The sequence below is a fragment of the Stegastes partitus genome, unplaced genomic scaffold (genome assembly GCF_000690725.1).
Source record: "Stegastes partitus isolate 25-593 unplaced genomic scaffold, Stegastes_partitus-1.0.2 Scaffold8, whole genome shotgun sequence".
In the NCBI taxonomy this organism is placed as follows: Eukaryota; Metazoa; Chordata; class Actinopteri; family Pomacentridae; genus Stegastes; species Stegastes partitus.
This window is the reverse complement of record NW_007577739.1, coordinates 320,912-334,068: the sequence shown is the minus strand read 5'-3', so window position 1 is coordinate 334,068 and position 13,157 is coordinate 320,912. Positions and strand designations below refer to the sequence as shown.

Here is a 13,157-nt window from a genome sequence, read left to right as displayed (position 1 = left end):
CTCTCTCTCTCTCTCTCTCTCCCCCCTTTACCTCTCCGTCTATCCGTCCCTCCCCCCTTCACTCTCTCCCTCTCTCGCTGTCATACATTCACTTGCAGACACACTCTCTCTTTCTTTCTCTCTCTCTCTCTCTTTCTCCCACTCATATATACATAAACACACACACATACACAACACACATGCTTCCCGCACACACACTCAATCCATCAGAGTCCGACATACCTGTGCAGGCTGGGGGGAGCGGTGCTGGAGGGGGCGTTCGGCGGCGTTGTCTCTGAGGGTGCTGTGCTATCATTTGGGGAAGAAGCGGGTCTCAATTGTTTTCTCTTTCCTCTTCCTCTCATTCCTGGAATGCTAAAACTGGACTGATGGACATTTCAGAACTTTGTCTTCCAGACCCTCTCAGCTATCATAACCAGTAGGTGCACCTTCTTTCCTTCTTTCACTTTTTTTTTGTTTTTTTAAAATCTTTTTTAACCTCCCTCTGCTGTTTCACAATTTCTTCTTGTTTTATTGAATCCTACTAGTTAAGGTCTTGAACTTTTTTTTTTCCCCCCCTCCTACTGATGTGCTTTTACTTTTTTCTTAACTCGTGCACACTTTCCCTTCTTTGTTTTTTTTGTTGAGGGATTTTAAATAACGCCAGACTTGACAGTATTGAGCAACAGGGCAGGTGCAACTGTGCATATACGTGCCAGCGTGTGTAGATTTATTGTGTGAGCAAATGTCTTTTTCTAAATATCATTCGGAGCATGGACGATTGATTTAACTTGCCCCCCTCTCTCTGCAAAGTGTGTATTTTCTTTTTTTTGCCCCCCCTCTAAAGAATTGGGGGGTACCTGTCCAGTTGGGTTAGGAGCTTGTTTGCTGATGGCTTTGTTCCTAGATCCGGCCGCCCAGGGAGAATGAGAATAATATTTTAAGGAGATGAGATTAACGTGAATCCGTGGAATTGGAGAGGATAAATTACACGCTGTAATATATATTTGTAGCCGGGGAAAGGCGAATGAAAGGACCCTGTAACCCTCGGTGAGCTGCTGGGTCTGTCCCAGGCAGCGGCACGCCAGGCGAGCTGCTCTCTCAGCAGCTCGTGGGACAGTCTGGGCTCACAGTGCCTGCAGGAGGAAACTTTCTAAATCCACCGATACGTTTAAAACTAAATAAATTATATATAGTTAAAGCACATTTTTATTTGCTTTGGGGTTTTTTGAAATAGATTTTATTGATATGGTGCAATAATATTTAGCAGCAACAAATCCTAGATTATGTATTTTTAAAAAACCCCACAGAACATTAGACTACAGTTTAAATATTATAGTTTTTTTTTTTTTTAGCAGCATTTATTATTTTCACACTGTGCAATAAAATCAGTCGATTTGTAGATAAGATGTTTAAAGACATTTCAGTGCACTCAGACAATTTTAATTTTCTTTCCTGGATTGTGTAGAAAATTCTTCCAAATTACAAAATGCGTTTTTTATACCAAATTGTGGGGACTCATAACTGATGTTTTCATGTTCTTAATATGATTCTCTGTCACCTTAATTAAGCTCTCAGTTTTGTTTTGTTTTATTTATTGCATTCAAAGCAATGCTTTTATTCTCAACTAGAAACACTGTGGAGTTAGTGAGCCGAGTTCTGTCAGTGTCTTTTGTTTTACTTCACACGTTTTATTCATTTGAGCTTCAATCAACACAAATTCAAAAAGAGAACATATTAATATCTTAGACATGTATGCAGTTACCTTATTTTTCCCCCTAAATGTGGAACATATATCCTCACTTTTCCCTCTGATACACTTAAAATTACACCAACAGCAGCAGCAAAGTGGACGTTTCTCCAACATGTCAGGTGTTATAAGTAGAAACGTATTTATGTTTTTCACTGTGTTCTCATGTGAGCAAAGCTGCTGCAATTTATATCTACTTTAAACAGATCTTTACACCCCTCTGCCTTTTATTTCCTCTGCAGTTCCCAACAAATACTGAATTATATTTATTGCACAAAGTAAAAAAACACATCAACTTTCCACATTTTTAATTATGCTGAAAATGATTTGTTTAAAAAGTGTTTCAGTTTGTTTGATTTTTTTTTCTTCTCTCTCTCAGTTTTTAATATTAAGTTTTACACTTGAAGACAATCTAACATCCTCTGTGTTCATTTATTAGAAAGAAGAAGAAGTTCAGAAATGTGTGCAGGCTAAATATTGTTCAGTAATATTAATTAATCTGTTGGTTTGTCATTTCTTTTTTTAAAAAACATAGCCTACACATTTGTAAATATTATTATTGATCGTGATGCTGTGCACTGATTTGGAATTTGTACACAACGACAGGGAATAATAATTAATATTTAATCACTCTCTAAACTAGAAATAAGTTGCGTTTTCTTACCCCATGTTAATAATATTTGCCTGGCATGTATCCTCATGCTGTGAGGTGACAGTGAGGAGAGAATTAAGCCTCCCAAAGCTGAATTGTGAACAGGTGTTTAATGTATAAATAACTTCAGCCAATTACTGCACGTGTAGTCAGAAATTCTTCCCAATAAAATGCACGCAATAATATATATTTTTAAAAAACTTTAAAAATCCGTCTGAAATCTTCTCCTGGTTCTACCTACCAGCAGTTTATTTGTGGGATCCTTCCAGCTCTGGCTCTTTTTGGTTCAGCTCTCTCCTGCTAATTGTACAGTGGCGTTTGCAGCCCCTGACTGAGGGCTGGACGTGGCCGTGATGCTTTGGGTGAGAGGATTAGTGGGACGTATGTGCTCCGTGTAATTAGCACGATATAGTGGTGGAATCAGTGTGTCGGGGAATTCGATGGAAACAGAGTTCTGTCCTTGTGTTTCTTTACAGACTAGAAATGCATTTGAAAGTTATTACCAAGTATTCTGTATTTATTTGCTCAGAATTTCTTGCATTGCCTCGTGCAGCCCATCGTCCTGTTATTTACATTGTCCTGACTCGTTTTAGTCTAAATATCTCAGGAAGTTCTTTACTGTAAGCTTATTGTTGATCCTGTGTGGCTGCTCACACTTTCCAGAAGTCAGCTACGGCTCCTCAGTGTGAGCTCCTCAGTGCTTGCTAGAAAATGCACATGTTTAGAGCGGCAGCGGATTGAGATGTGACTTCTTTCTGCTTCTGAACCGTTCCATCAACACCCATGCTTTCCTTAAGCCCTGGCAGAGCCACTGCAATAAACTAACTAGGCTATCCAATTTCCCTTCATGAAATAAGAGCTTTTTAATGTATTTTTAGAGAAGCAGAAAGAAGTTAGCACACAGTGATGAATTAGATTTCAATTTATTTGACTTCATTCCCAGGTTGCTGCATTAGAGCCTGCAAACACCCCATCCCTAGCAGTCCGTCCACTTGATTCTTATTAGGTTTCAGAAAACAAGGCGAGGGAATTGCATTAGTGTATCTTAAGTTAAAAGCTCTTTGCTCTTTGACCAAGTGTTTCATTGTTATTGGGTTAATCAGATTTTTGCTGTCTTCATGGAGATGCTATCACAGGCTAGAGGCAGTGGTGGGTAACCAAAGCAGCCGTGCACAGACACTATCCAGATGGGATCAGCTTACGGTAATTTGGTTTCAGAATACATTACCAGAAGAGGCTCCTGGCCGAGAATGGCCACCCCGCTATGAGCCAGTAGCTGGTGGCCTCTGTAGCAGCAGCGTGCAGCCCAGCCATCCCACCTGTCCCACTCCCACCCTCCTCATCCAGCAGAGCTTTTAGGAGGTGTTGGGATGGTGTGCCTTTTAAAGAAAAAAAAAACCTAATGTGATTAAGTTCAGTTTGTTGCCCAATTCTAAATACTTCTTCCTTGTACCAACAGGGCTTTGTTGTCCAATTCATTAGAGAGATTCCTGAGTCCACTGGCCACGCTGGAGCCCTCTCATTTCTGGTATCTAGTATCATTACTCTCACTGTAAATATGTCACTCAACTCAGGCTGAGTGGGGGGTGGTGGTGGTGGTGGGGCAGGCGGGGAGGGGAGCATGTTGTCCCTCTCCAGGCCAAATGGGGATGCAGAGTATATTGGCAGTCGCTGGATGTTAACTATTCTGTAGCTCCAGAGGTATTTGAGTTCATAGTTAGTGCTTAGGCTGGCTTTTAGGGAGCTGCCACATCAGGCACCTCCCTCTGCTGCTTCACTGTTCAGGTCATTAATTGGAAAATAATAGTTACACACATACATACATACAGGCTCTTTCTGTATTAAAAAATTGGCTTGATTATTTTGCACTTTTTAAATTAAATTAGTGCATTAAATGTAAAAAATGTGTGTCATTTTGCTAGTTAATTATTCCTTTTATTTTTGATATAATTAGTCAATTTATTGTTATCCTAAACATGCTATCTCTTGAGAGCTCATCTGACGTCTGGCCTTTACACCACCCTGGTGATTACCCACCACGCCGCTTTGGCTGTTTCACGACATCCACCTGCACAGAAAATCACCAACCGTCACCGCATGCGTCCCTCCTAATTTCTCGTCCACGGTAACCTTGGACACCTCCACCGCAGTGTGAGAATCTGTTTAAAAATACCCAGGTCCATTAGTCTAGAAGGATAATGCTAGCCTATGTGGGCTCTCATGCCCTTGTGGCAGCAGAGTGCTATCACTGACACAGTGCGTCAGCACTTCTTCCTGTTGCTCCAACGTTGAAGGGCTCCTCTTCATTTACACACACATGCATGCATGCACGTATACATACACACACACATGCAGAAGTTTAGAAAAAATACCTGCGTCAAGAAAAGAGCTGCTGAAGTGTTGCATTAGTCAGAAGAAAACACTGAAAAGCTAAAGTTTGCTGTGTTGTCCAAGTTTGACGCGTTCCATTAATATTTGTTTGTCGTCTTCCGTTACACTCGAAGCTGATTCTGGTCGTAGTAATTCACACTTTGTTAGAAAACGTGACGCAAGGCGGGTAACTATATGGGTGTTTATCAGCGAAGGCTATTGGTATTGAGCGGTCAGCTGTTTGAAGGTTATGTTTCGGAGCAGTAATTGAAATGCAAAATAACATTAGGATCGATGGTTAGCTTTGTTTATTTATGAAATCAATATTGAAACCGTCCGTCACAGTAGCAGCTCTGATTCCCACTGACAGCTCCACCAAGTCGTCCGTCCGGCCTGCGCGAGCCTCGTCACAGCTTTTAGAGGCACCACTTTTTCCTTTTGTTTCTTTTTTTTTTTTTTGGCATCGCTCGTCGGAGAGCTGCGTTCAAGTGTTTCGTGCTCGTATGCTAAAACACACACGGTGCGTAGCTGGAGAGGAGGAAAGCTCAGGGGCATGGCAGCGTCAACTGTTCAAAGTGTTGAATTAAAAAGACTGATGCAGGGTCCTGGGTGTGTCTACAATACACAGAGAGAGAGAGTAGATGTGACCAATAACCAAAAAGACATCACATTTCTTTGTCCATATATAATTTGACCCAATATGATATTATTAGTTAGAAATAGAAAAAGTCTGCTTGCAAATCTTTTGAGTTGCAAAATCTTGTTTTCTGACCACTTAAAAATTAACATTAAAAATAATCTGGCTGTGTGAAAATATTGCTTTTCTAAAAATGTTCTTACTAATTCAGCTTTAGCAGTGCTCTTCCATTTAAATAATGCTAATTACCTTTAACCCACATGCACTTGTTGGGTTTTACACTCATTCATGCCTATTATTTTTTTCTTTTTAACATTTTAGAGCCATGGTTCATCATTTTAATTGTTTGTTTGAACTCTCATTTGCCTCGATTCAGATCCCCAACTCGCTCCAAACTTTTCAAATTTGTTCATGGGGGTGAAAATTAAATTACATTTCAATCTGCTTGTTTCTGACTCTCTCCTGCCTCGGGCGCTAATCATTACAGGTTAACTTTTTTTTTTTTTAACTTGTCATGTCATACAACAATTTAATCTGATAACGAGGCAGATTTGTTAGCGCGTGCTCCTCCTACGTGTTTACCTGCCTTTAAATTACACAACCACGTGCTTGCGTCGTTGCCTGTTGGTTGCAAAACAAGTTAAAACGTCTCCTCATGAGACCACCCCTGCAGCATCAAGTGCAATCAAATGGTCATATTGAGTGGCTGGCAGGTGAACCCACGACGCAAGACTGTGTTGGAGGCCCCCCTGAAGGAGATGCATTAATTCAGGAAATATCCCCAAAGTTTAATTATTCCTGAATGGTGTGGTGGTGGACGCTGCCGTATAAATCAGTTAGGCCCACCCGCCTTTTTATTACCAGCACTATTTATGGAGAATGTGTGGCAGCTGGTAGAGATGAGCCTGTAAAAAGCTAGAGGCTATTGCTACGACTGCTGTGGCGTGTGACAGTCATAACAATAGTGTTTTTAGCGTGAACTCATTCCGGAGTTGTTCTTTCAAACCGTCGAGCGACATCTCGAAACGCGAGGTTACATTTTCGACGAACACGCTTCGTCTCATGCACGTCATTTTAATCTCACCTATGTGCCGCGAATGCACGCCGACCGTGAGCCTTTTGCAAACATTGACACATCTGATTGTGTTTAAATCATCCCGGACGCCTGATAAACCTGCTAATTTTTGGCCTGTTAATTTCGCCTTGTGTGTGTTTGAGTGCATGTGCTCGCATGTGTGTTTGTCTGTTTATATTTGGCTCTTCTTGTTTTTTGATGAAGAGGATAATTTACGGTGGAGGCAGGATTGGCTCTTTGTTTTAGGCAGGTAGAGTTTCCCCCTAAACAAGGACAGCCTATCAGAAGAAGATTAATGAAGTAATTTCATGCATGGCTCTATGCCTCCGTCCCCCCTGTACGCACAGCCACTGTGTCTAAACCTGTGATTTACATTGGACTGTGTTAAATGGCCTTAACCCTTTATAATAATATGTCTTTCTGTTTGTGACTCTCTCTCTGTCTCACACACACACAGAGTAAAGAAAAAAATAAAAGCATGCAGGAGCAGCTTCCCCCTCTCTGACATGTCTCTTAGATCTGTTCTCTCTCACCGTCTGTTCCACTAAAATCCGTGGACTGTGAACAGCTTTGCATGACTTGCACTTATATTCAAATTTGTTGCTCAAGTTTCCATCATCCATATTTTATAATCCCACCTCTTTATTTTTTACATAATTACCCTACTGAGAGTACATGAAAGGTGTGCTGAGGCTGATGTCTGCTGGCGTTTCACTGAATTTATGGCAGTTAAACAGAACCTGGCCTTAAAAGGCTTTTGTAGCATGAAAGAGTTTTTTTTATTTTTTATTCCTACAATATTATTATGTAAGTCTGCACATGTCAGTCATGTGGGAGCTTTTTTTTTTAGTTTTTTAAATGTAGTTTTTATTGAATGGTTGCCAAAAAAATGACAGGAAATCTTTATATCTGCCATTATATTATTGATTGTGTTATGATGCCAGAGAGCCTGTGATAAACAATAACTTATTAACTGTATGACTAAATAGGAAACTGTTATTCTAAAAGATAATTTATCTAAACACACATTTATTTTTTATCTATTATTGTTTTACAGCTAAACAAAGTGAAGCACAGTTTAAAAAAATATCTTTATAGTAACTTGCTCCTTCTTTTTTTTAACCGTCGCAATACAATAAATAGCAAAACTATCAGCAGCTTGAAGTTAAAACACGTGCAGCAAAGCAAGAGTCCACCCAAGTGTCAGCGCTGTGAGGGAATGTATTGTGATATTGCCGCCAGTGTATCGGTAACATATCACACGACAGCAGCTTGTGTCTGATGTCATTAGCCGCTTTCTTGTGACGAGCTTTGAAAGAAAGTGTCTTTAAGGGTCATTTTTGCCCGTGGACTATAATTGCTTTTTGTAGTTATCCGGAGCCATTGTAAATGTATGTTGTTAAATTATACCATGACTGTGCCACATAATGGATGTAATGAAAACTAATCTTTTCTAATAAAAAAGGCAGAATTAGAAATTTGATCCCAAATGTACCGCCGGAATTATCCCCCCCCGAACTTCTTTTTTACATACAGTATGATGAGCTGTCCAATTCTGCAGAGAGCTTCTCCACAGGGTCCGCGTGGAAGATTGTTAACTCTTCGCTGTCCATAGCTGGAAGTTTTTGGACAACGGACACCTCGCTCGCGTCGCCCAGCGACAGTAGCTCTATCATTAGCCAGTTGCTTCCCTCAACATCCTGAACTCAGCCCCTTATAAGAACTGGATCTGCCCAGTGCGGCCCAGACAGTTTACGTCAGACAAACAGCAGCGCCTGTATCACGAGAGGCCCTCTCTTTCCTGCCAGCAGCATCTCTGGAACAGGAAGGAGTGGGAGAGGGAGGAGGGGGGTGGGATCAATAGATGTGATCTGCTTCTTGGCGAGCTCTATCTTGTGGTGCCGCTGGAGCATGAGGCTCATGTTGTCGTAGTGGAGTGAGCTCATGGCTTTATAAAGACTACAGTAACATCGCTGTGAAGCAGCTAAATATAATCCTCTGCTGGAGACTGAAAAAACTTAATTGCCCAAGCCGCAGAGCAGCATGGTCCCCCCAAGTGGTAACCCTGCACTAGCCCCTCGCCTCCCCGCTATTGATCCGGGGGCCCTCGCTCCCCATTGGTACGATAAACACTTTTTTTTTTTTTCCTGCCTCTTCTCGCTCTTCCCCTCATGTATCTCCTCGCTTACTTTCTCTTTCCCCCTTTTTTTTCCTGTTTTTCTGTCTCCTCGACTTCCCTTTTGTTTGCCTCCATAGATCTGCACATCATAAATCTCTGTCAGCTTCTCCTGAGTGTCTGGCATATCCGTTAATAAAGAGGCCCCTCCCCTCTCCTCAGGTCCACCCCCTCCTCTCAGTCCTCTCGCTGCCAGAGCAGGACTAATGAATGAGAAACTCCAAAATTAGGGGCCTCTCCCTCATAGATTAGAATGGGTCCCTATGGAGCGCCGGGCTTGCCTCCAACCAAACCACAGCCGTCAACCACCACCCCCCCCCCCCTATATTTCCATCTTTCATATTCTGTCTGCAGCACAAACACACACTCAGACATATGAGTGCATAAGCCCACGCCACACACACACACACACACACACTCGTGCACGTTGCCCCAAGAGTCTTTTGGCCCCTTATTCCCCTGATGGTCATTAACCTGGAGCCAGTTAGACAGAGAGGCGTACTCCATATTCCCGCTAAGTGTGTTTTGGAATCTCCAATTCCTTCCTTTTTCCCCAAGGGCCTCAAAAAACCCCTCCCAGAGCCCCAGCCCCTTTTTTCATTTACATTTTCCCCAGTGAGAACACACACCTAGCCCCCCTCGGTGGCATACAAGCATCTATATGTATTTCTGTGACTTTTGTGGGGCTGCACAGATTTTAACTATGGTCTCCGCTCTCCCAAAAATGAGTTCCCGGCTGTGTGTGTCAGAGCGTTAAAAGGTGGCAGTGGCCCCTGGAGGAGAGGTCAGCATGGCAGCTGCCAGTGGGTTCTGGCTGTGGTGGGGAGGCTGAGCCGGGCTGAGAGGAGGTCTGTCAGGAGCTAATTGAGTTCGTCCTACCAGCGCTGACTCTGGGGCCAGTGGCTTATCAGGCCACATCGCCTGGGGCCCTCGAGACAGATCTGCCCCTACTGGGGCATCTGATATCACCATCACCCTGCCTTCAGATGTCAACCCCCACAACTAACCCTTTCCCCTTCACTTACTCAGTCTGATCAGGTAGCAGAGATGTGACACTCTGGGATGAGGTGAGCAAATGTTATAAAATGGTGTTTTTGGCATCTGGTGGCCTTGAGAGTGAAAAGGACATCAGGAATTTACTCACTGTCTGAGTCTGGAGCACAGGTTTGTTCTGTACGCTTGTGATTTATGCGTGGAACAGGGACGATGTCAGGATCCTCCTGAAGGAGGCAGGTATGGCTCTCAGCAGGAATACTTGCAAATTGGCTCAATTAGATCCCGAACGTTCTGTGTTCTTGCAATAGTGTCACCCAATGTTCAGAATTTGGCTTGCAGGCGAGGGAAGTGTTGAGACGAGAGGAATGAGAGCTCTGCGGTTCTCCTCTTGGAAGTGGAGGAACAGCGAGTGTGAGACGAGCTGCCAGATCATTAGGCCAGCTAATCCTGGTCACAGCAGCACCAGTGGAATGATATTAGGGATCTGAAATGCTGTTAGGAGGGCCAGGTGGAATCAGATTAAAACCAAACTGCGCAGTGTGCGTTTGCGGGCCCATAACCTACTACTCAGCATGAATTTTGATCGGTACAAAGGGAACAAAAGGAGGAGGAACAGAGAGAGAAAAAGAGAGCGGGAGAGATACTGTGTCTTAGACGAGCGCTGCTCCTTTGGGCAGCCAGGCAGCAGAATCTGAAAAGCTCTTACCTTGAGGAAGGAAGGAAGACAGAACTATGGATTTTACAGCATCAAGTCTCAGATAGTTGGGCAGACCCTTTCCTGTCTGCTCTGTCTGTGTAGCACACAAGCTAATTAGCACCTGCCCCACATATTGAATTATTTATTAGGACTATTGCTGCTGTCAAACTATTTAATGTTCATAATTCATTCTCCTTACAATTGTATTTATAGATTTAAATTGGACCTGTCCCAGCAGAGATTACGAATATTTATAGAAATATTTTAGACTGTTTGATTAATACGCCAGGTTCAAGTGGTTAGGAGTCCCTCAGTATCATTAATCAATATATGCAGGCTTGTTAAAAACATAAGCATAGCAGTGGTATAATGTGTCATAGCAGAATGAGTTAAGGGGATTCCAGCCAGCACATTTATTATAAATGACCACATTGAGCTGGAGGGGAAACAGTTAAGACACTTATGCAATTATGCTAAGTGTCACCCTGAAGGTGGCCTTTGAACCGGGGTTAAGCTTACTCTGAATTTGTGAAATAAAAGCTAAATGGAGCCATCTTGCGCTCCTACGTTTTAATATATAGCCTTTAATAAGCCAAGTGCAGGTGCCCTATCGCACAGGTGCACATATCCATCTGAAACAGAGAACATAAAGCAGATGAACACAGAGCCGCGCATTAATTTATGGGGATGCAATCTGCATTCATTATCAAGAGAGGCAAGTTCTATTTTAGAGAGGCATGAACAGGTTTCACTTTTTTTTTTTTCTGTTTCTGCGCGAACATTAAAGAGCAGAGGTGGATCATTTTCAGAGCGGTAAATCAGAACAGCAGTCGCCTACTGTTACAAGTGTGGCGAGCATTGTTTAAATTGAGAGTAACCGAAAGACACAATTGGGCAGCATTTTGTTGAGCAGAGCGGCGGCTGTTTTATATAGTGAAGGCTTTATATTGCGGGAGAGAAATTCCAGAAGTACTCAAGCAAAGGGCTTATTCCACAAGGTCACCGGTTTTAACAGGGGGCATTTTTTATTATTTATTTTAGCAGTTAACCTTTTTGTGAATTTCCAGAAGTGGTAGGCACCTGGAGCTCCAATGAATATACATGACAGCAGGGAGGGAAACCCGGGAATGAGATTTAATTTGACACGCTGACCCCCATCTCCACGGGCCCAGGAAGCCAGGGTGAGAAAATAAGGTTGACCCACTGACCCCTGGGCCTGAACCCCTCCGTCACCCATCCTCACAATTAAATCAGCCTCAGAGAGCAAGAAGCAGTCCGGCCAACCAATAGGGGACACCGCGGCGGAGGCCTCTCGTTTCCGGTTTTTCTCTGAAGTGCTCCGAGACTGACAGGCTTCGTCCAATCAGAAAGATAGAGCCCGGCGGGAGACTTCTTCTCTCTCTCTCTCTCTCTCCCTGTGCTGATGGTAAACTGACATGTCAAATATGTAAACATTACCATTAGTTGGCAATATGCTAATGGAACTAATGTGCTAAGGCACAACTTGGGCTGTCTGGCTGCCACTCAGTAGGAACCCCTGTATCTGAATTTGCATAAGCCATGCAAGGCTCAATTTAGTTAATGCAGGCGAGTGCAGGCGACCTTTCACCCCTCAGTGGTACCTAATGCAAAAGGGTGTGTGTGTATGTTAGCGCGTGACCTCGCCTTGACCCGTAGAGGTTACTGTGTCTACACGGCATCCCCAACACACTGAGTTATTCATCTCCTCCGCCAGTTCACCTCCTCCATCCGCTCGATTTGCGGATGGAAAAATTAGTTGTCCGGGCTAAGTTTTTTTTTTTTTCTTCCCCCCCTGTTGTTCTCTCAGTGCAGTTTCAAGTTAGAGGTTATAGAGCAGCGCTGAAATAGATTTATATGGGCAAGGAAGACTTCAAAGTGCATTTTGTGGCCACAGCCAAAAGGCTGCACTTTAGTCTGCACACGTTACAGCATCAGATTGCATGTACTCCAAAATACAGTTATTAGGCAGACAGTGAAAAAGTCAATATCTTGCCATCATGTTTCCTTTTGGTTGACTGCTGACTCAAGGAGACAAGTCAAGGTCCGCTGTGCTCTCTAAACTATGGAGATGCCCCGGCCTTGATGCGCTCAGTGTGTGTGTGTGCACTTGTGTGTTAAGTTATTTGAGTGCTCTCTCTCTTTCTGTCCCTCTGTCTCCCTTCAACTTTTCTTTCTTTCTTTCTGTCTGTGTTTGTTTTGTTCAGGGATGTGTGCAACTGCGTAAAGATGTGTTTGTTGTAGTCGTGTGTGTTTGGACTCTGAAGCACTTTCGTAGCTGTGTGGCTAATGAAGCACTTAGGATCCTCACCCGGCTTCACTGGAAAGATGGAAAAAAAAACAGACGGATAGCTGTAGCAGATGTACAGCACAGTCTGAGTGTCACTACAGTATACAACCACACACACATCCTCTCTGCCTCCTCTCCTATGTGTGAAAATTGCATATTTATATTCAGAAATGCATCTTTTTCATCATAAAGCTTTTTAGAATGCCTGGCAGTTGTTGTGCTCTGTATAAGGAATCTGTTAAGGCTCGTCTTTCAGTGCTCCGTTCACCCTAAATTCATTATCTCTCCAATACTTAACATAATGTCTTGTTAAAGGGAAACAACACTTACAGTGTAATTGTCGTGAACTGTCACATAGTCATTATATTTTGTACTTAATGTCAATCTAATATTTTGCTGTTTAGGCCCTTCCGTCACTCCACAGGATAATGAGATTCATTACTACCCTCTGAAGACCTCTGCTAATCATCTTCATCTTCTCCTCCTCCCTTTCCCATCAACCCTCCCCCCTCTGACT

At 42.9% G+C, this 13,157-nt stretch overlaps 1 protein-coding gene across 1 annotated transcript in view; it reads left to right on the top strand.

The window, feature by feature from the left end:
• The first annotated feature begins 348 nt into the window (after positions 1–348).
• esrrb (estrogen-related receptor beta) overlaps positions 349–13,157 on the top strand; it is a 37,817-nt gene continuing 25,008 nt past the window's right edge. The window contains exon 1 of the mRNA XM_008282757.1: positions 349–418. Coding sequence (XP_008280979.1) covers positions 369–418 — 50 coding nt within the window. The 5' untranslated portion in view covers positions 349–368. The remainder of the gene's footprint in view (positions 419–13,157) is intronic.